Genomic DNA, 24,022 nt, shown 5'->3' on the forward strand with positions numbered 1-24,022 from the left:
GACCTTTTCTGAGAGGTGTGTGTCTTTCTAAATCAGACTCATTCAAATGAATTCGCCACAGTTTAACTCCACTCCAAGTGTAGCAACATCTAGAAGCGATATGAATGCTCCTGAGATACATTTCGAGTGTCTCAGAAAAGGGTATGAATACTTATGCACGGGGATCTTTTCAGTTTTTTTATTTCTAATAAATTTGCAAAGTTACAAACCTGTTTTGTGCTTTGTCATTACCGTTTATGAGATGTAGATTAATGTGGGGAGAAAAAAAAGTAATTTAAAGCAGTTTAACATAATGCTGTAACCAAACGTGAAAAAATTTAATACTTTGCAAGGCACTGTATGCATCGGAGGAAAATTGCGTTGTTGGTTGACGCCATCTAGTGTGCAGGCGTAAATTAGCAGAAGTGCTTAGTGTGGAAAGGCCTTTAGAGTGTGCTGATATCTGTCTGTTGTTTGTTAGGCTCCGCTGCTGTCGTCCATGCCGCTCTCCACAGAGCTGTCCTCTCTGCCGCTGGACTACCGCCTCATCTCCTCCACTCCTTTGCCCAGCCAACTCTCAGTCGCCAGTCAGAACAACGGTAGCGCTGTCGGCCCGTCCTACCAACAAAACTACATGCCTCTTTTCTCAGAGCAGGTGACCTCCTCCGTCCCCCCTCTCTTACCACCGCCAGCTCCTCCTCTCCCAGCAGCCCCTCAGTCTCTCCAGTGCGGAGGCGTTTCCGCCGTCACTACAGTCCCCCAGCCCGCCCCGAGCATCCCGCCTTCATCCGTAATCACGCACGCCGCCCCCTCCACAGTAACTCCCACTGATGCGGCCACTACCTTCAGTCACAGATCAAGCTTCGAGCTGCCTGCCGCACCGTCTCCACAGCCTGCGGCCTCAACCTCGCTCAACACGCAGCCGGTCAACTTCGCCTTGCCCAAATCCATGCCTCCTGTCTCCAGCAAAAAGACCAGACACACACAGAGACCGATCGTCCCGGCCAACCCGCTGCCGTCTCAGCTCATACTCACAGGTTTGTATCTCTCCTCAAAGCAGGTTTTGTAAATCTAAAAGTAAATAAGTGTCTGTAAAATAATTGTGATGAACTATTCTAACCTGTTTGGCAGTCTTAATTACGACACACATTTACTGCAAACATTCCACAAGCTGCTGATCTGACACTGAGGTACATTGGTAGAAAAGTTTAAGGGGTCATATGATGAGGTTTCTTGTTTTCATTTGTCTTTGGAGTGTTCCAAGCTGTTTGTGCGTGGATAAGATCTGTAAAGTTGCAAAGCTAAATGTCTCAAAACCAAAGAGATAGTTATTTTAAAAGGTACATCTCCCTAAAACGTCTTGTTCAAACACGCCCCACCGGTCCACTTCACGGGGCGAGTACAGTCGTGGCCAAAAGTTTTGAGAATGACACAAATATTAGTTTTCACACAGTTTGCTGCTCAACTGCTTTTAGATCTTTGTTTCAGTTGTTTCTGTGATGTACTGAAATATAATTACAAGCACTTTAACACAAATTAACTTTTTTACTTGGTAGCACTGGTGCTCCCAACTTTAAAAAGTTAGGAGCATCCCAAAAAATTTAGGAGCACCCAATTTCTTTTTAGTTATGCGCCGACCTTGATTCTTCATGGCCGATTCTGATTAACAGATTTTGATAGCCCAAAAATGAATTTAACTAGCCCAAATTAAAAAAGACATTTTTTTTTTAAATATAGAAAATCAGATAGGAGTCTAAATGTCAATCAAAAATGTTTTCAATGCACAAATATAAACAAATATCAAGGAAGGAATTTTATTTCACCATTTAGTGTCGCTGCAGCATTTTAAAATATCAATTTAAGGCAATTTATGACCCTTTTTTTCTTTAAAGAGCTGGGGTTGGACAATGTACGGTAGAATATTAAGCCATAAAATTACATGATTTATAATTCAGATACAGACACAAAAACAAAATATCTAATACAATGGCATTTCAACCTTTATACCATTAAAAGGGATAAATCAAGTATATAATTTCTTATATTTATATAAGATGTATAACATTAGTATTACTTTTTTAAAGTAATTAGATTTTTAAAAGGCACATTAAATTCTTTCACATTTACACATGGATTGATAATTGCAATAATTTGACCATAAACAGTTGAAAAAATGTATTAGAAATAAAAATTAATGTTTATCACGAGGGGGCGCTTTAGGAGCGCTGAAATAATACGGTTTCCATAGTAACAGCTGTACACAAATCAGCACTAACGCCGTTTTATCAGACATTATTGACAATGCAAACGACACGTTTCTGAGGACAGTCGGTTCCCTTCAGATACATTAATATAAAGACATCCGTGCCGCGTTTTGACTTTGAAACATACAGCTTGCATATTTATTCAATGACATCATTGCCTTTTTGAAGATTTAGCCAAACCTATCGCGATCGACTTTCCGTCTCTTAAACTTATACGTTAATCAAGACTTTTCTTATACCATTTTACATGTTTATAACTTTTTATGGCCTTGCATTTGATACAAATAAATTGAGGAGTTTTAAGGACCTGCAGAAGTCCTCTACTTCACGATAGTACGTCTGACAGTCCGGTGAAACATTCTGGTAGCCCGACTGGAAACACGAGCCCAGGGACGTCGGGCTAGCGATTTTACGAGCCCTGCCGGCTAATATCTCAAATCTGCATTTAAGGTAATAATGTGAAGATTAACTTAAATAGTTTTGTAATGTTGGAGAAATCGGCGAAACTGTATCAGCTCACAGCAGTCTGTGTGCAGTAGTTAGGGTAGCGACAGTTTTGAAATCGAGTCGCACCACACTCATTTCTCTCACTCGCACAAATGCTTCCAAATATAATTTGAGGTCGCACAGGTTAATTTTTGGTCGCAATTTCGAGCCCTGCGTTTCAAAGGCTTTTATCGACAATTACATGACATTTATGCAAAGAGTCAGTATTTGCTGTGTTGGCCCTTATTTTTCAGGACCTGGACATGCTCTCAATCAACTTCTGGGCCAAATCCTGACTGATAGCAACCCATTCTTTCATAATCACTTCTTGGAGTTTGTCAGGATTAGTGGGTTTTTGTTTGTCCACCCGCCTCTTGAGGATTGACCACAAGTTCTCAATGGGATTAAGATCTGGGGAGTTTCCAGGCCATGGACCCAAAATGTCAACGTTTTGGTCCCCGAGCCACTTAGTTATCACTTTTGCCTTATGGCACGGTGCTCCATCGTGCTGGAAAATGCATTGTTCTTCACCAAACTGTTGTTGGATTGTTGGAAGAAGTTGCTGTTGGAGGGTGTTTTGGTACCATTCTTTATTCATGGCTGTGTTTTTGGTCAAAATTGTGAGTGAGCCCACTCCCTTGGATGAGAAGAACCCCACACATGAATGGTCTCAGGATGCTTTACTGTTGGCATGACACAGGACTGATGGTAGCGCTCACCTTTTCTTCTCCGGACAAGCCTTTTTCCAGATGCCCCAAACAATATGACTTTGCCCCAGTCCTCAGCAGTCCATTCGCCATACTTTCTGCAGAAGATCAATCTGTCCCTGATGATTTTTTTGGAGAGAAGTAGCTTCTTTGCTGCCCTTCTTGACACCAGGCCATCTTCCAAAAGTCTTGTCCTCACTGTGTGTCCAGATGCGCTCACACCTGCCTGCTGCCATTCCTGAGCAAGCTCTGCACTGGTGGCACTCCGATCCCGCAGCTCAATCCTCTTTAGGAGACCATCCTGGCGCTTGCTGGACTTTCTTGGACGCCCTGAATCCTTCTTAACAAGAATTGAACCTCTTTCCTTGAAGTTCTTGATGATCCTATAAATTGTTTATTTAGGTGCAATCTTAGTAGCCACAATATCCTCGCCTGTGAAGCCATTTTTATGTGACTGCACCTGTTTCTTTGCAGGTCACTATGGTTAACAATGGAAGAACAATGATTTCAAGCATCACCCTCCTTTTAACATGTCAAGTCTGCCATTCTAACCCAGTCAGCCTGACATAATGATCTCCAGCCTTGTGCTGGCCAACATTCTCACCTGAGTTAACAAGACCATTACTGAAATGATCTCAGAAGCTCCTTTAATGACAGCAATGAAATGCAGTGGAAAGTTTTTTTCGGGATTAAGTTCATTTTCATGGCAAAGAAGGACTATGCAATTCATCTGATCACTCTTCATAACATTCTGGACTATATACAAATTGCTATTATAAAAACCTAAGCAGCAACTTTTCCAATTTCCAATATTTATGTAATTCTCAACTTTTGGCCACGACTGTAGATTAGCATAACACCACCCATATGTATATGGAAATAAAGAAGGTGTAACTTTTACCGGCTGTAGTAGTGTTTCAGCGCCATGTTGTGGAGACACAGTGCGTTTCATTGCGAAACCGAAAGCGAACGTATTTAGTTTGGCCTTCCAAATGCGAACACGACTAGAAATGAGTGGTTAAGTTATATTTACAACACTGTTCCGGAACAGTACAAAGCAAATATTCGAGTGGGTGATGAGCATTTCAATGTTGCAAGGACAGTCTGCGCTTCTGACTCGCAGCCAGTAAGTACGTTTTCATATTTAAAGGAACTGTATATAGGATTGTGGCCAAAACTGGTACTGCAATCACTTTCAAAATACTGTAGAACGGTGTATGAAAATAATGTGTTTTTGAACCTCAAACCACATAAACACATTGCATTACAACAAATACACAAAATAATGCTCTTTTTAGCAACATCATATGACCCCTTTAATCTAATAGTGGATCTTTGACAACTAGAGTGGATCCCCAGAAATCTGGTCATTACTGTTGTCAGTGCTGAAATGAGTTCTCATCATGTACATCTCCCATCATAACCATTCCCAGGTCCCACCAGTGCTGTCATTGTCACTCCGTCTCCTCTCAACACTGATGTTGTCCCCACCACTGGTATGGTCATTGCCTCCTCCAGTATTCCTTGTGTAAGCCGTTCATCCTTCATGTCCTCCCCTGTTCGCAACAGCTCGTCTGTATAACAGGGTTGCGCACCATTCAGAATTGAGCTGAAAGAGACGTTTGAATTCTAAACAAATTAAAAAAATTGAATTGAAGAATGCTGAATTGTAATTCAAATTAAATTTAAAGAATTACACCAATTCCAGAGACAGAGCACACAAAGGAAAGAAAACTACTCAAGCTGTTTTCATAAGAGCCTGCACTGCAAAAAATGCTTTTCTTACTTAGATTTTTTGTCTTGTTTCCAGCCAAAATATCTACAAATTCTTGAATAAGGAAGGATTTTCTAGACAAGTAAAAATTATCTTGTTTTTAGTAAAAACAAGTCAAAATTAAGTGAATTTTTGCTTGAAACAAGAAAAATAATCTGCCAATGGGGTAAGAAAAAAAATGTTATTTCAAGCAGACAACTAGATTTTTTTTCTTACCCCATTGACAGATTATTTTTCTTGTTTTAAGCAAAAATTCACTTAATTTTGACTTGTTTTTACTAAAAACAAGATAATAATTTTTACTTGTCTAGAAAATCCTTCCTGATTCAAGATTTTTTAGATATTTTGGCTGGAAACAAGACAAAAAATCTAAGTAAGAAAAGCATTTTTTGCAGTGTGATTTCATTGAATACAGAAAACCCATTTGCCTCTAGCATTTTTCTGTAGTGTGCATGTACAATTTATTTGAGTTCCAATTCAGCATCTGTTCAGTTTCTGATTCGTAAATTAAATGGGAGTCAATTCTTACATTTTGAATTCTGCTCAACCCCGGCAAAAAAATAATAATTCACTGTATCTCCAGCAATACGTAATTACAATAAAAGTCATTCTGCCTTGCAGGGCTCTGCTGGTTTTCATATTCTTCCTCAGACACAGAAGTCGCCGCAACTAATCGTACCCAAAGAGGAAACTGCCACAACTACATCCAACAAGACGTCAGGACAGTCTGCAAGTGCAGGTTAGATTCAGCTGAAAGCCCATTGCTTTTAGGAAGGTGCACTGAATTTTGGATTTTTGAAAATGCTTCTTTCTCCTTTTCTTCAGCACATGACGGACGAGTCTCAGGTCAAGGGTCGCCTTTGGGAGCAGAACAGGTACCGAGCCCCCAGTCTCCGCTCAACCCCTGCATGGGCAAAAATGAGGCCAGTCAGGTATACTTCATGAGTTTACACTCTACTGTGGCTTTCCAAATCAATGTCGATGTTAATTCACAAATGCAAAAGGTTAATTTACATCTTTTAAAGCAGTGTCCAAATCTAAACATTTATATGGACATTAAATTGACTATGCATGGATTACTTCCGTGTTTTAGACAAGCCAGCTCAGTCATTTCCGGTCAACTGTACTGTGCTGTAATAGGAGTGTACTTTGCTTGTTTTCTCTACATAATCCATTCAGAATCAAAGAAATGTTTTGTTTGTCTAAGAGGACCAAACATGCATTTATACCATTTCAAGAATGACAAATGCAAGTAAAAAAAAAAAAAGCGAGTAAATCGGCTAAATATGCGCCAGTCATTGCAATGATTGACAGTAATAACCGAACCAAACCTCTCAAAAAAAGAGCTGTGCATTAAATGATTCAAACTAAATTCAGAGTAACAAAACTACAGCCGGAACAAGTTTGTGTTGGTTAAATATAGACTATTTAATTGCTTTTACAGTTTGAGATAAAGCTTAAAAGATGTAGTTATTGAGTCTAAATTCTTAACGATTCATATTGAGTGCATTATTTAATTCTTATACCATTAATATTTAACTTATTTAATTTGTAGTGAACTATATATAAGTATTTAAATATTTTACCCTTATAAGCTGTTTGTGTCTGAGCTTGTTTATGTGTTTATTTATTTTAATGACTATATACTTCAGTGCGGTAAAAGTACTACGATTTATTATACTAGTAATTTTATAATAAATCGAAAAGCAAGTCGTCTTGTAAAAACTAGGGAGTTGAAATGGCAGCTGCAGCCAATGATTGATCCTCTGCTGCCATCTTCTGGTTATATTATTAATTTCATAATTAAATGATTAAATTTCATACATGATATTTTCAAAAATATAAAAAAAATTCTTAAATCAAGAAGGAATTTCTAGACGAGAAAAAAATTGTCTTGTTTTCAGAAAAAAAAAACAAGTCAAAATTAAGTTTTTGCTTAGAACAAGCAAAATAATCTGCCAATGGGGTTATTTCAAACGGAAAACAAGATGTTTTTCTTAGCCCATTGGCAGATTATTTTGCTTATTTCAAGCAAAAACTTGTTTTTCTGAAAACAAGACAATAATTTTACTCGTCTTGATTTTAAGAATATTTTTGGCTGGAAACAAGACCAAAAATCTAAGTAAGAAATGCATTTTTTTGCAGTATTGTCTGTTTTTACTTTGTTTTACCATCAAAATTTGTCCCAAACAAAGCCACAGCAGAACTACTGTGACTTATTGAGCAACGCAAAGCACAGTTTTGTTACTGATTGAATCCACATTTCTGAGCGAATCAAGTGATTCAGTGAGTTGTTCATAAAGAAAGTCACTTGCTTCGTTTCTGAAAGAACTGTCAGTTTAATTGAATCATTTGAATGAATGACTCTCATTTACTGATGGTTTTAGTTTCATATTAAGAGAATTATTAATTGTTTTTTTTTTTATTTTATATATAGCCTTAAAAGTTTGTGTAATAAATTCTATGTTGAATGGAATATATATTTCTAAAGCTTTTTGTAATGTCTATTCAATGCTTTTCTCATTTAACACAATAATGACTTTATTTTTATCCTAAATTCTCAGCTCAAATTATTGTACGGTAAATTTGATTGATTAATTGGCACACCATGCACTATAATGGTGGGATATGAGGTGTAAAAAATTGTTTCTATTGAATGAACCCTAATTTGACTGAATACTTACTCGATTCACTTTTGTTTTTTTCCATTGACTGCTGTTTTGTTGTGGAACTGACATAAGGGGGAACTAACAACTGTCTTAACTGGCCGACTGAGCAAGGTTATCACTAATTCTTATGTTGAAATATCTGCTCATTTATCAGTCTGTCTCTATTTGTAAATGTATTTTTAATGTGATTTGACACAGAGCCGCAGAGTGAACCACATATCTGCTGAGCAGAAGAGGCGATTCACCATAAACGCCTGCTTCAAGACCTTGTGCAATCTTGTGCCGACTCTCAGGTCTCAATCAAATGTAAATCTGCCTTCGACTTACTTTACTTAAGTCTTAATTCTCAAAATCACAACTTGATATTAAAAAGTAATTATTAAATATTAAAAAGTAATTATTTTTTATCACCCATTGTTTGGGGTTCCAGATTAGTAATGCTGCGACGCTTCAGAAGACAGTAGATTACATTGGCAAACTACAGCTAGAGAGACAACAGATGCAGGAAGAGACCAAGAGACTACGAGAGGAGATCGAAGAGCTGAATACATCTATAAGGTATGTTTATTGCTATGAATTTGTCTCTTTTATTACTATTCGAAAGTGTTACATTTGGAAAAAACGCTTCATAGTCATGCCATTTCAATGCACAGATATATTGGTGAAGAGTTCAGTACAAACAAACATACATTACTATGCGAAAGACTAGGTCATTAGTATTTTCGCAAACAGAAAAATGGTTTTAAGTCAGTTAATAATTGATTGCACTGTTTATTTTGCAGTGTATATTATGTAATCTGACTGCTAACAGCCATATAGTATTTATTGATAAATTGTAACGATTTCAAAGGTGATGCATACATTTCAAAAGTAAAAAAGGCCTTTATAAAGGTGAATCAAATATGCAGATTTAAGATGTAAAAGCTAATGAAAATATTGCTTCAGAATAAATAGTTTACATCACCTGATATCTCTAAGTGGTAGTTTTATGGGGATATTTTGTGTGGAATAGTATCTGCTGATATGAAAAGTTCACTGTATATCATAGTAATAAATACAGCCATATCATATCATATGACAGCCATGCTTTTTTTTTTTTACATTTTACATTAAACACATTAAATATTACACATAACTTGTATTTCTACTACAGGTTAAGGTCTTAGATTTCATATAAGGTGGTATTAATAAGGTCTTAAGTCTTAAATTTCACTTGTTCACATTTGCAGAAACCCTGTAAAAACAAAGTGTAGAGAGAGTGTAAAAAGATTATTTGTGCAGTGTACAGAGCTTCATTGATTATAATGGAACTTGAGATTGCAATGAACTAAGATGAGTGACAGCTTTTAAAAACTTTTACAGGAGTTTGTAAATGAGATATTGATTTAATACAGCCATTAAATAAACAAGACGTCAATATTAAGTGACTTGCACTGTCTGACTGAAACATTATTGCCTGAAATACGAGCGTACAATACAAAGCCTAGTATACATTATAAATAACAGTTTATTATTCAAATGCATTGGGAATATGGAAACACTTGGATTTGTGCTGAATTACAGAGGTACGTGAGCCCTGCTATTTTTAGTTTCGCTTTGTTTTGGTTTCTTAACTTTATAGATTTTGTTTCATTCCTGTTCTGTTCTGAACACCGTTACATTTAAATGATTCGTTTTGGAGTCAGGGTAGCTCACTTATAGCTATGTTTATAATGTTAATACATAATAATATTTAGCTTGATTTGGTATTATTTCTGATATTACACTTTCTCTCTAAACATTCCGCTGCTCATTAAATGCGTTTGGAGAGAGTGGGTCAAGCAGTAAGCAATCAATGAGAGCGATTCTGAACTTATACTTGGAGAACATATTGCTGTACTTTTTTTCCCCTTAAATTTTCTATAGTTGGTCTTAAAAATACCCTCATAAAACCTGCAGAAACCCTGATGAAGTAACGGAACAAACTGAGACAGACTGAATCCAGAAGAGCTGTGGCAACGTCTCCAAAATGCTTCAAGAAGCCTTCCTGCAAAGTTATACGCAAGTGTACCAGGGGAAAAAAGCTGTTTACAGTTTGCTTAGTTAACAGAAGTTCATTGATAAATACAATTTTACAGCATTTTTACCCAAGTGCCTAAAACTTTTCACACTGCTGTAGCTTTGCAGGAAGGTTTCTTGAAGCGTCTTGGAGACATTGCCACAGTTCTTCTGGATTTAGTCCGTCTCAGCTTCTTCAGTTTCTTCATGTCATCTGGGTTATGGCTGTTATTAGACACAAATCTCACAGGATTATTACAATTAATGGCAAAATCAATGATTTGCTGACACACTACCGCAAAAGATAGAAATAACTGGCTTTCTCAGTGACTATACATACTTTTGCACAGTACTGTATATTTTGCATGTAGACCTGCTTTCAAACAGGTAAGCTCTGCAAGTTAAAGATGTCCGCTGTTTTCTGCAGCTTATGTCAGGAACAGCTTCCTGATACAGGGGTTCCCATCACACGCCATCGCTTCGACCACATGAAGGAGAAGTTTGACGACTACGTGAAGAACAGAACTCTTCAGAACTGGAAATTCTGGATCGTATCCTTTAGTCTGAAGTGACTGAATGAAACAAACAGAATGGTCCTTGATATTATTCACTCCACCAGTCAGCGAGTACACTTTATTTTTGTGAGCCTCACATGATCTAAATTAATTTCTCATGAGGGTGCTTGTACATTTGGTATTAAATTTAACTAAGCATTGACATTTCCAACATGTAGGCATTTTGTGACCTGAAATCTGGTACACTTTGTCACTGTTTATATAGGTTTGGGTCATTTATAACATGGATTTAAAAAAGAAAATGCAACACGCATCAACTGTTTTCCACAAATTAGTAACGGGAACTGTTGGTTCTCTGGAATAACATTTGAAAGCAAAATAAAAAAACGACGGCCATGAATGTTTAGAACTGTAATTTCAGCATCTGTAAAATAAGAGTTCCATTGTATTGTTAAAAACACAACACTAATAACAAGTACTTTTTTTATTGGTTTAATTTTTATCATTTAAAATATGTTAAGTTAATATACACTACCGTTCAAAAGTTTGGGGTCAGTAAGACTTGTAATAGTCTTTAAAGAAGTCTCTTCTGCTCATCAAGGCTGCATTTATTTGATTAAAAATACAGAAAAAAACAGTAATATTGCAAAATGTTTTTACAATATAAAATAATGTTTTTTTATTTGAACATACTTTGAAATAGAATTTATTCCTGTGATGAAAAGCTGAATTTTTATCAGCTGTTACTACAGTCTTAAGTGTCACATGATCCTTCAGAAATCACTCTAATATGCTGATCTGATTTATTATTAGAATGATCAATGTTGGATAATATCAACAGTTGTGCTGACAAATATTTTTTGGAACCTGTGATTTTTTTTTTTTTTTCTTTTTTTTTTCAGGATTCTTTCTTGAATAAGTTTAAAAAGTATAGTGTTTATTCAAAAAAAAAAAAAAAATATATATATATATATATATATATATTTTATAACAATGTAAATTATTTATTGTTAACTTTTGATAAACTTTTAATTATTAACTTAATACATCCTTGGTGAATAAAAGTATTAATTTCTTTAAAAAAAATTTCTTTAAAAAAAAATCCACATTAAGAAATAACATTAAAGCTGGTATTTTAAAAATATTCACATTTTTGTGAGGGGTCCAGCGGTTAGTATTGCTTCCCGTATTTTTTCCCAAAAACAAATAGTGTTAGTTGTGCCCCTGTTCATCCTCGTGTGTATTTTATTGGACTCCCCAGGCTTATAATTTTCTTTAACACTCCTCTCTCAGTTTAGCGTCATTATTCAACCTCTGTTTGAGTCTTTCAATGGGACAGTGTCTACCAGCAACAACACAGAGCTGTGTGAAACCACCATGCAGTGGCTGGATCGCTACTGCGCCCTCCCCGTCCTGCGGCCGAGTAAGAGCTTCACTTTATTAAAACATCAGTAACTGGAAACATCAGTAACTAAAAAGAACTTGTTTGAGGTTTTATTTATTTATATTTCAATTCAGATGAGGTCAGGTCTTAAAGTGATAGCAGCCTAATATCTTGAAAGGATAGTTGTGATGTTGAGTTTGCTTTTACTTTATGGTGAAGCATAAAAGTTTTGTTTTATTTTTTATTTTTATGTCAAATGTGTTAGAACGTAGTCAAAAAACTATAAAACAATACTACAAACTTTTGCCAACATTTGATACATATTTATATATTTATTATTGGAATTTAATTGATTTGTCTTCTCATCTCTATAGAGTTTTATCAAACACAATACTATTTAGTTTTATTCTGAAATGTGTTCTTGTGCACTGAAATACAGTTGTCAACATGGGATGCATGAATAAGAAAATTATTGTTAAAATTGTAAATAAAACCACAATCTCAGTATCCATTAAAAGAATTGCAATATGATTATTTGTATACGCAATTGTTATAGGAAGCTAACTGGAACTAGAAATGGTGTTCTATATTATATAAAAAAAAAAAAAAAACAAGTAAAGTTTTTTTAGAGCACAGGAATATGTATGTTTTCTGATTTATACAGTATGGCTTAAGATTAAAGGCGAGACACTGCAGGTGCATAGGGTAAAAAAACTAATAGTTATGACCTTACTTAGTTGATTCTGATTTGATTTGTTTTTTGTATTACAAGTTTTCTAAAATGTTAGGTTTATATATGCAAATAAGCATTATTTAATAAACTAATGCACTAATTTGCATACATTTCTAGTACAAAAATCTAAACACTGGATGAAGTGAGTTTCAAAATTTGTTTAAATATTGACATTTATAGTCAAATGGTTTTACAGAGGGGATTTTGTCACTCCATAATTAAGAATAAACTTCGAACAGACAGAAAACAATATATTTTTTTAAATTTGGGGGTCAATAAAATGTTGTATAAAATCAAGGTAATTATATGTGAACAAATCCCTTTGTAAAAAAACCTTCAGGATATCGACAGGAATAAAAATAATAAGTGTGGTGTGTGTAAGTGCTGCTGAAGTGGAGATTTATGGCTCAGTGTAGGAGAAAACAACTCTTGGCCTTTAAAAAACATCTGTATTGTAATTGAAATCTATTGACAGAAGTGCTGTAAAAGAAAGACTTAACAGTGTCTTTTGGATGCTTTCCTTCCAGTAGTCTGAAAAAAAACACTTTATGGAAAACCAAAAAGCCCAAAATCTCAAACTTGACAGGTGCATGAAAAAACAGCGTTTTTAGTGGTGTTTTGTTGCGTATTCACACTTTTTTTTCCTGTGTGTATCTTCCAGTGGTCCTCAGGACGTTGCGACAGCTCTGTACCAGCACCTCCATCTTGACCGATCCCTCACTTCTGCCTGAGGAAGCTAAAAAGGCTGCTCTCAACCCCAAAAAACATTCCTCAGGATCTTAGTTTTAACACTCTAAAATGTGATTTTAGCTTTCATTTGCCGGGGCATATCAGTCTTCGAGGAGCATTGACAGCAACACTTTTTGCCTGCGGTGAAGTCTTGATTTATTGTTACTTATTGAACTTGTTTGACTCCATTCAGCCTGGTGGAAATGCAGGAGAACTGCTTGATTGTCTGCTTTAAATCTGTTCATAGACGTGATGTGGGCATGAAATGGAGACCTCTGTGGACATGGTCAAACCCTTTTTGTATGTACAGGAAGAATACTTCATTAGCATTTACCTTAATGGGAGAGTTTTGAAAAGAACAAGCCCTTTTTTCCACATTTGACAAATGGATTGATTTTAAAATGATAAACCAAAGGTGATGTCTCTTGTTTACATTCATCCTCTGAAGAGCCGTACAGCTGGCATGTCCTTGTGTTTCTCAGACTTCATGATGTTTTACTAGAGCTTTTGCCTTTAGACTTACGGATTTTACCTCTCAGGGTGTTTTTTTTTTTTCATCTGTACATGTGGGTGTCTTCCATTATTAGTGTTATTGTGATTATTTAGTGAAGCCTCGCCCTCAGTTTATCCAAAAACTACAGCACCACATGAATATCTGTCTGTTTGAAGTGCATGGACATGTAAAAACAAAGAGCTAACATTACAAATTGAACTACAGCCACAAATATTTATGTTTTTATGATTATGCACATTTGTTGTTCTGTATATTCAAGTAGAGCTATAGAAGAAAAGAGCCCAGTGAGTTTTCTTTTTTGTATTACTTTAGGTTTATCATGATCAAAACAAAACTTTCAATAGCATTTGATTTCTGTCTTTTTCTCTCTGGGACGACATCTTAATGTCAGACACAGAGTTCAACAGTTCACTTGAAACAGCCCAGTCTGTTAAAAGTCATATACATATAAAAAGTCATTTTTTCACAGTGTGCTCTGAATGCTGAAGTGCTCGACGTTTTGTTTCTGCATTTCTTGGTGAAAAACCGAATGAACTTTTCCAACTGTTGGCTGTTCCCAATAAAAAAAAATATTTTGCATTCATTTATATACAAGGCGTTTGACTAAATAATGTCATTTAAATGGGAAGCTGCATATTTTCACTAATTTGCATGAGCCACCAGGTCAAGATATAATTTAACTCTTTAACTTGTTTTCCTTATGAACAGTTGTGCTGTCTACTATGAGTTAATCCTTTACTTTTATAGGGTGGAACCACAAAATGGATTGGATAAATCGCTATTTAAAAACTGGTGAACAGACTATGGAGGATTTTTGTTTTTGATGAAGTACATAAAGACATTATTTAAAACTCTTGCCTTATCCCAAGCTGTCACAGTAAGCCTACAGTAATAATTTAAAATCAAAGCAGTTTGATTCCGTTGTGGGGGTTAGGATGTTACTGTACAAAAAAATGTGTTTGTAAATGTGAATCAATCACCGAAATGAAATGTGCCCTAGTGTAGGTATAAGGTCAAAAAGCCCCAAGAATTAAGCCGAAAAGCTCCGAGAACGAATTCGAAACACCCCCAGAACGAAGCCGAAAGGCTCCGAGAATGAATTCGAAACACCCCGAGAACGAAGCCGAAACGCCCCGAGAACGAAGCCGAAACGCCCCGAGAACGAAGCCGAAACGCCCCGAGAACGAAGCCGAAACGCCCCGAGAACGAAGCCGAAACGCCCCGAGAACGAAGCCGAAACGCCCCGAGAACGAAGCCGAAACGCCCCGAGAACGAAGCCGAAACGCCCCGAGAACGAATTCGAAACACCCCGAGAACGAATTCGAAACACCCCGAGAACGAATTCGAAACACCCCGAGAACGAATTCGAAACACCCCGAGAATGAAGCCGAAACACTCCGAGAATGAAGCCGAAACACCCCGAGAATGAATTCGAAACACCCCGAGAATGAAGCCGAAACACCCCGAGAATGAATTCGAAACACCCCGAGAATGAATTCGAAACACCCCGAGAATGAAGCCGAAACACCCCGAGAATGAATTCGAAACACCCCGAGAATGAAGCCGAAACACTCCGAGAATGAATTCGAAACACCCAGAGAATGAAGCCGAAACACTCCGAGAATGAAGCCGAAACACCCCGAGAATGAATTCGAAACACCCCGAGAATGAAGCCGAAACACCCCGAGAATGAATTCGAAACACCCCGAGAATGAATTCGAAACACCCCGAGAATGAATTCGAAACACCCCGAGAATGAAGCCGAAACACCCCGAGAATGAATTCGAAACACCCCGAGAATGAAGCCGAAACACCCCGAGAATGAATTCGAAACACCCCGAGAATGAATTCGAAACACCCCGAGAATGAATTCGAAACACCCCGAGAATGAATTCGAAACACCCCGAGAATGAATTCGAAACACCCCGAGAATGAAGCCGAAACACCCCGAGAATGAATTCGAAACACCCCGAGAATGAAGCCGAAACACCCCGAGAATGAATTCGAAACACCCCGAGAATGAATTCGAAACACCCCGAGAATGAAGCCGAAACACCCCGAGAATGAATTCGAAACACCCCGAGAATGAAGCCGAAACACCCCGAGAATGAATTCGAAACACCCCGAGAATGAATTCGAAACACCCCGAGAATGAATTCGAAACACCCCGAGAATGAAGCCGAAACACCCCGAGAATGAATTCGAAACACCCCGAGAATGAAGCCGAAACACCCCGAGAATGAATTCGAAACACCCCGAGAATGAATTCGAAACACCCCGAGAATGAATTCGAAACACCCCGAGAATGAATTCGAAACACCCCGAGAATGAATTCGAAACACCCCGAGAATGAAGCCGAAACACCCCGAGAATGAATTCGAAACACCCCGAGAATGAAGCCGAAACACCCCGAGAATGAATTCGAAACACCCCGAGAATGAATTCGAAACACCCCGAGAATGAATTCGAAACACCCCGAGAATGAATTCGAAACACCCCGAGAATGAAGCCGAAACACCCCGAGAATGAATTCGAAACACCCCGAGAATGAATTCGAAACACCCCGAGAATGAATTCGAAACACCCCGAGAATGAAGCCGAAACACCCCGAGAATGAATTCGAAACACCCCGAGAATGAAGCCGAAACACCCCGAGAATGAATTCGAAACACCCCGAGAATGAATTCGAAACACCCCGAGAATGAAGCCGAAACACCCCGAGAATGAAGCCGAAACACCCCGAGAATGAAGCCGAAACACCCCGAGAATGAAGCCGAAACACCCCGAGAATGAAGCCGAAACACCCCGAGAATGAAGCCGAAACACCCCGAGAATGAAGCCGAAACACCCGAGAATGAAGCCGAAACACCCCGAGAATGAAGCCGAAACACCCCGAGAATGAATTCGAAACACCCCGAGAATGAATTCGAAACACCCCGAGAATGAAGCCGAAACACCCCGAGAATGAATTCGAAACACCCCGAGAATGAATTCGAAACACCCCGAGAATGAATTCGAAACACCCCGAGAATGAATTCGAAACACCCCGAGAATGAATTCGAAACACCCCGAGAATGAATTCGAAACACCCCGAGAATGAAGCCGAAACACCCCGAGAATGAATTCGAAACACCCCGAGAATGAATTCGAAACACCCCGAGAATGAATTCGAAACACCCCGAGAATGAAGCCGAAACACCCCGAGAATGAAGCCGAAACACCCCGAGAATGAATTCGAAACACCCCGAGAATGAATTCGAAACACCCCGAGAATGAATTCGAAACACCCCGAGAATGAAGCCGAAACACCCCGAGAATGAATTCGAAACACCCCGAGAATGAAGCCGAAACACCCCGAGAATGAATTCGAAACACCCCGAGAATGAATTCGAAACACCCCGAGAATGAATTCGAAACACCCCGAGAATGAATTCGAAACACCCCGAGAATGAAGCCGAAACACCCCGAGAATGAATTCGAAACACCCCGAGAATGAATTCGAAACACCCCGAGAATGAATTCGAAACACCCCGAGAATGAAGCCGAAACACCCCGAGAATGAATTCGAAACACCCCGAGAATGAAGCCGAAACACCCCGAGAATGAATTCGAAACACCCCGAGAATGAATTCGAAACACCCCGAGAATGAAGCCGAAACACCCCGAGAATGAAGCCGAAACACCCCGAGAATGAAGCCGAAACACCCCGAGAATGAAGCCGAAACACCCCGAGAATGAAGCCGAAACACCCCGAGAATGAAGCCGAAACACCCCGAGAATGAAGCCGAAACACCCCGAGAATGAAGCCGAAACACCCCGAGAATGAAGCCGAAACACCCCGAGAATGAAGCCGAAACACCCCGAGAATGAATTCGAAACACCCCGAGAATGAATTCGAAACACCCCGAGAATGAAGCCGAAACACCCCGAGAATGAATTCGAAACACCCCGAGAATGAATTCGAAACACCCCGAGAATGAATTCGAAACACCCCGAGAATGAATTCGAAACACCCCGAGAATGAATTCGAAACACCCCGAGAATGAAGCCGAAACACCCCGAGAATGAATTCGAAACACCCCGAGAATGAAGCCGAAACACCCCGAGAATGAAGCCGAAACACCCCGAGAATGAATTCGAAACACCCCGAGAATGAATTCGAAACACCCCGAGAATGAAGCCGAAACACTCCGAGAGCGAAGCCGAAACCCAGTCTGAGGTCCAGAGCACTCTGGAGCAGGTTTTCAAGGATGTCTCTGTACATTGCTGCATTGATCTTTCCCTCGATCCTGACTAGCATCTCAGTGCCCGCTGCTGAAAAACATCCCCACAGCATGATGCTGCCACCACCTTCACTTTAGGTGTGGTGTTGGTCGGGTGATGAGCAGTGCCTCGTTTCCTCCAGACATGATGCTTGGCATTCAGGCCAAAGAGTTCAATGTGTTTCTTATGGTCTGAGAGTCCTTCAGGTGCCTTTTGGCAAACTCCAGGTGGGCTGTCATGTGTCTTTTACTGAGGAGTGGCTTCCATCTGGCTACTCTGCCGGGCCTGATTGGTGGAGTGCTGCAAAGATAATTGTTCTTCTCTTTAAACACTGGAGCTCTTTCAGAGTGGCCATCGAGTTCTTGGTCACCTCCCTGACTAAGGCCCTTATCCCCTGATTGCTCAGTTTGGCTGGACGGCCCGCTCTAGCAAGAGTCCTGGTGATTCCAAACTTCTTACATTTATAGATAATGGAGGCCACTGTGCTTATTGGGTCCAATGCTGCAGAAAATTTTTCTGTACCCTTTCCCAGATCTGTGTCTCGATACAATCCTGTCTCAGAGGTCTACAGACAATCCTTCATGGCTTGATTTGTTAACTGTGTAACCTTCTATAGACAGGAGTGTGCCTTTCCAACTCACGTCCAATCATCTAAATCTGCCACAGGTGGACTCCAATCAAGTTGAAGAAGCATCTCAAGGATGATCAGTTTAAACAGGAGGCACCTGAGCTCAATTTTGACTGTTGTGGCAAATATAAATTAGCAAAGATTTCAAACAAACTTTTTTCAAAAAGTTGTCATTATGGGGTATTGTTTGTAGAATTTGTAGGAAAATATTGGATTATTGGCATTTTGGAATAAGGCTGTAATTTAACAGATTGTGAAAACAGTGAAGCGCTGTGAATACTTTCTGGATACAATGTATAATAAAAAAAAGTGAAACACAACTGGAATTTGGAAATAACCTACTTAGTTCAATCCAGTTTTAGTAACAAAGCAAGATATCTGCCTTTGATCTTGCAGTTTTTTTTGCTCTATCACAAGTGAGAACGTTTCACTTCTTTCTTGATTAAAGTTGCATCCTTGCGAGGTGAGGCCACTGGCATCTCAATCAAGAGATCAAATAAGCCCAAAATTAATTTGGCAAATTACTATTCAATAAATCAGAAATTGCCAGTCAGAAATGTTCATGGCTGATCACATTTATGAGCACCAAAAGTGAAAACACTTGTAATCACTGACACAGAAGTAACCTGTGATCATTTTGAATTTCCAAAGCATGATGTGAATGTGAATTTTCTCATCTCTGGAGCTATATGGGTTACGTCTGTCTGCACGTCCATGACTCCACATCAAACAGAATAACCAGAGGAAATGCAGAATCTGATAGTGAGAAGTCACAACGACGTAAAAGAACACAGGAAGATTAGTGGCCAAATAATAAGCGGTTGGTGCAGGGCTTATCAGTGGAAATCAGAGAGTGTGTGAAAGCAGAGTAAAGGGTCACATCAACCTCTATAGATGGTCTCCAAGATGAAGAAAAACCTTTGCCTGCTCTTTAACATCAATGGAATCTTTCCATTCCACAAACGATCCTTTAGATTTTTTTAATTCTTCACACTACAAACAGTTTTATTGTTTGTTTGTGGGTGGCAATGTTAAAACCAGAAGGTGTTAACCGCATTCAAGCATTCTTCGGTCACAACCAGCGTCATCTTAATCGTTTTTTTTTTTTTTTTTTTTTCACGATTGGAATATTCACTGGCTTTATATATATCACAATAATGAGTTATGATATTACCTTAATAAAATCTTTGAATATCACTTAAGTCTCATTGTCAGTTCAAGCCTAAACATAACTTTGTTACCTGGCTGCCTTTTAATTTTAAGTTCAGTCAACTCAAAAAAGTTTAGTCAACTTAAAATGTTAAGTTGTACTACGTCACAACTTAGATATTTGATTTGATTCAACTTAATTTTAAGGCAGCCAAGTAACTTACCCAGCTTTTAAGTTTAACAAACCATTTTTTGCTAAGTCAACTCAAATATCTAAGTCTCTTAGTACGATGTAACATTTCAAGTTGGCTAAACTTATTTGAGCTGACTAAACTTAAAAATTTAAGCAGCAGGGTAACAAATATATAACACAAATATCTAAGTTGTCTCTTAGAGCGACTTAACATTTCAAGTTGACTAAACTTCAAGCTGACTGAACCTAAACAAGGCTTAAGCCTAGTCCCAGACTAAAATGTAAGTCTGAGCTGTTTCAACTGAAAGATTGATCTTAAAATATGTCCTTTACCCAAAAAAGTCATTTGTCAGGAGTGCTTAAGAAATAAATAAATTATAGATAGCCTAAATACCTTCCAAATAACATGTTGAATGAAATTAACTCATATAAATATAAAATATTACTTTTGTTGACTTTGTTGTCCAACCGTACTGAGTACAGAAAAGAAAAAACAGAACTACAAATATTACTCATTCCTTATCAGTATTCTTCATCTTTCACATCAACTCATGAAACAGAAGAGAGGGAAATCGTATTTTCCCAGCATGCTTTGATAAACTGCATAAGCAGAGTAATTGTTGAAATAGCTGTATTTTTGCACAGACTATCGGAGTCATCTGTCCTCTGTGATCTGTTCTGTTAGGTGTTGAGTGGAGGAACCAGCCAAGAGACAATAGGACTGTGTTGCTTTATGGTAAAAGCAGAAGCTGTGTGTGAAGCATCATTGCAACCATGATCTCGTTATTAGTAATCATGTGTTATTACTGCTGGAGAATACTTTAGTGCAGTGGCTCCCAACCACCGTCCTGTTTGTGTCAGACAAACAACAGATATAACATGTGCAGTGCTTATATATATATATGTGTGTGTGTGTGTGTGTGTGTGTGTGTGTGTGTGTGTGTGTGTGTGTGTGTGTGTGTGTGTGTGTGTGTGTGTGTGTGTGGCATGATACAGAACATGCTAGAATCATGTCAGCAACATGCTAGTAATATGATAATCATGCTAGAAAAATGTTAGCAACTTAATAATCATATTACAATCATGCTAGCAACATGTTAATCATGTTAGACACATGCTAGCAACATGTTAATCATGCTAGAAACATGTTAGCAACTCGTTAATCATGCTAGAATCATGCTAGCAACATGTTAATCATGCTAGAAACATACTAGCAACTCGTTAATCATGCTAAAAACACGTTAGCAACTGGTTAATCATGTTAGAAACATACTAGCAACATGCTAATGATGCTTGAAACATACTAGTGACATTCTAATCATGTTAAAAACATATTAGCAACTGGTTAATCATGCTAGAAACAAGCTAACATGTTAATCATGTTAGAAACATGCTAGCAACATGCTAATTATGCTTAAAACAAGCTAACTACATGTTAATCCTGCTATAAACATGCTAGCAACTTGTTAATCATGTTAGAAACATGTTAGCAACTGGCTAATCATGCTAGAATCATGCTAGCAACATGTTAATCATGCTAGAAACATATTAGCAACTCGTTAATCATGCTACAAACATGTTAGCAACTGGTTAATCATGTTAGAAACATACTAGCAACATGCTAATTATGCTTAAAACAAGCTAACTACATGTTAATCATGTTAGAAACATGTTAGCAACTTGCTAATCCTGCTATAAACATGCTAGCAACTTGTTAATCATGTTAGAAACATGTTAGCAACTCACTAATCATGCTAGAATCATGGTAGCAACATGTTAATCATGCTAGAAACATATTAGCAACTCGTTAATCATGCTACAAATATGTTAGCAACTGGTTAATCATGTTAGAAACATACTAGCAACATGCTAATTATGCTTAAAACAAGCTAACTACATGTTAATCATGTTAGAAACATGTTAGCAACTTGCTAATCCTGCTATAAACATGCTATCAACTTGTTAATCATGCTAGAAACATGTTAGCAACTTGCTAATCCTGCTATAAGCATGTTAGCAACTTGTTAATCATGTTAGAAACATGTTATCAACTTGCTAATCCTGCTATAAACATGCTAGCAACATGCTAACAACATGTTAATCATGTTAGAAACATTCTAGCAACATGCTAATGATGCATGAAACATTCTAGTGACATGCTAATCATGCTAAAAACATGTTAGCAACTGGTTAATCATGCTAGAAACCAGCTAACAACATGTTAATCATGTTAGAAACATGTTAGCAACTTGCTAATCCTGTTATAAACATGCTAGCAACTTGATAATCATGTTTGAAACATGTTAGCAACATACTAATAAAGCTTCCCTGCTGAAAAAAAACAGCATATGCTGGTTAGGTATGTTTTGGTGCTGGGATTCTGGTTTTAGCTGGTTTATGCTGGTCATGTTGCTGGTCAAGGACCAGCATAAACCAGCTAAAACCAGAATCCCAGCACCAAAACATACCTAACCAGCATATGCTGTTTTTTCAGCAGGATTGAAACATGCTAGTGACATGCTGATCTATCAACTTTAAGCTTTTAAAACTATTTCATTCTGAAAACAGTCAAACTTTAAACTTTTTAAATATTTCAAATTTTCTGGTCCAGGTTTCTCAAACCAACTTAAAGTTTGTCTTGACAAACTTTAATCTATCTATCTATCTTTTTATTTTCCTCTGAGTAAATGGGCTCACGTAAATGTTTGGATTACCTCAACTTGTCTATTTTTTATTTCTCATGGTACCAAATGTAGAACTTCAATCGTATTGATGCACAAGGCATATTTCCTTGATTTCACAGCTTTGAAATGTACTCTAAGTGTAAAAAACGTTTCAACAACATCACGGTTTAAGTTTTTAGAGTTTCTGTGCAGAACCCAGACAGACGAATGAGACCGCACTTTTACCTCAAGGGGGGACATTTTATTTCAAATAAATAAGCAGATGATTCTATTCAAATATTCAAAAGTTCAACTACTTCATATTATCATATTCAACATGATTACACTACATAGGACCGCTTGAAAACAAGCATAAAGAGACCGGTCTGAAATCTGTGAACATCTCGAGCCGTTTTCCTTCACGTGCAAAAAGTATTGTGAGGCAGTCTGCTAGAACATGCATTCATTTATAAATACATAAATAATGAAGAATAAATAATGTCTACAAATAACCGAAGCAGTGGAAATGGCGATGCCGGAGCGTTCAGCAGTGAGCAGCATCACTGCATGGGTCTGACAATCCATTGTTGGTAAAGCACAAGCAGGCTTCTCAGCTTTTCTAAATAATTTCTCCCTTGCAAAGCCGCCTCACAGGTCGCCCGATGTCCTCTGCAACTGTGCTCCTTCAGATCCTCAACTCTCTGTAGGATCGCCTTCAGCTTGTCAACCAGCTCGTCTTCGAGCTCTAGATCGGTTGCCTCCTGAAAGTAGGAGTTGAACGTGGAGATGAGATTGCAGCTGAGCTTCTCGTCCTCCTTCGCCTCCTTGATGCATCCAACCGAGTGAGAGCCGCTGTGATTCCTCATGGCCGACTTAGTTTGGTTTATCTTGGAGAAACAAAGAAACAGGTCACTTTCTAGAGCTTTAGGCCCTCAAACACCATCATATACTGCAAAAAATGCTTTCTTACTTGTCTTGTTTCAAGCCAAAATATCTAAACATTTTTAAATCTAGAAGGATTTTTTAGACAAGTCTTGTTTTCAGAAAAAACAAGTCAAAATTAAGTTAGTTTCTGCTTGAAGCAAGCAAAATAATCTGCCAGTGGTGTAAGAAAAAAATCTTGTTTTCTGTTTGAAATAAGATTATTTTGCTTGTTTTAAGCAAAACCTCACTTAATTTTGACTTGTTTAGAAAATCCTTTTTAGATTTAAGAGTTTGTAGATATTTTGGCTGGAAACAAGACATAAAAATCTAAGAAAAGCATTTTTTGCAGTGTAAAAAAGAAACAGAATAAAGAATACACTGCAAAAAATGCTTTTCTTTTTTCCAGCCAAA

The 24,022-nt window shown here is 37.9% G+C and overlaps 1 protein-coding gene across 3 annotated transcripts in view; it reads left to right on the forward strand.

Moving 5' to 3' along the window:
- Positions 1 to 14,385, forward strand: part of mlxip (MLX interacting protein) — a 28,497-nt gene extending 14,112 nt beyond the window's left edge. For 2 of the 3 annotated variants that reach the window (XM_073839469.1, XM_073839470.1), the window contains exons 9-18: positions 461 to 1,016; positions 4,870 to 4,964; positions 5,832 to 5,949; positions 6,036 to 6,142; positions 7,952 to 7,990; positions 8,078 to 8,185; positions 8,310 to 8,437; positions 10,344 to 10,467; positions 11,725 to 11,854; positions 13,210 to 14,385. In XM_073839469.1, the coding sequence (XP_073695570.1) occupies positions 461 to 1,016; positions 4,870 to 4,964; positions 5,832 to 5,949; positions 6,036 to 6,142; positions 7,952 to 7,990; positions 8,078 to 8,185; positions 8,310 to 8,437; positions 10,344 to 10,467; positions 11,725 to 11,854; positions 13,210 to 13,331 (1,527 nt within the window). In that variant the 3' untranslated portion in view covers positions 13,332 to 14,385. The remainder of the gene's footprint in view (positions 1 to 460; positions 1,017 to 4,869; positions 4,965 to 5,831; positions 5,950 to 6,035; positions 6,143 to 7,951; positions 7,991 to 8,077; positions 8,186 to 8,309; positions 8,438 to 10,343; positions 10,468 to 11,724; positions 11,855 to 13,209) is intronic. The other variant, XM_073839471.1, reaches the window with a different exon arrangement.
- Positions 14,386 to 24,022: the final 9,637 nt, after the last annotated feature.

Source organism: Garra rufa, chromosome 5, assembly GCF_049309525.1.
Source record: "Garra rufa chromosome 5, GarRuf1.0, whole genome shotgun sequence".
NCBI classification, from domain to species: Eukaryota; Metazoa; Chordata; class Actinopteri; order Cypriniformes; family Cyprinidae; genus Garra; species Garra rufa.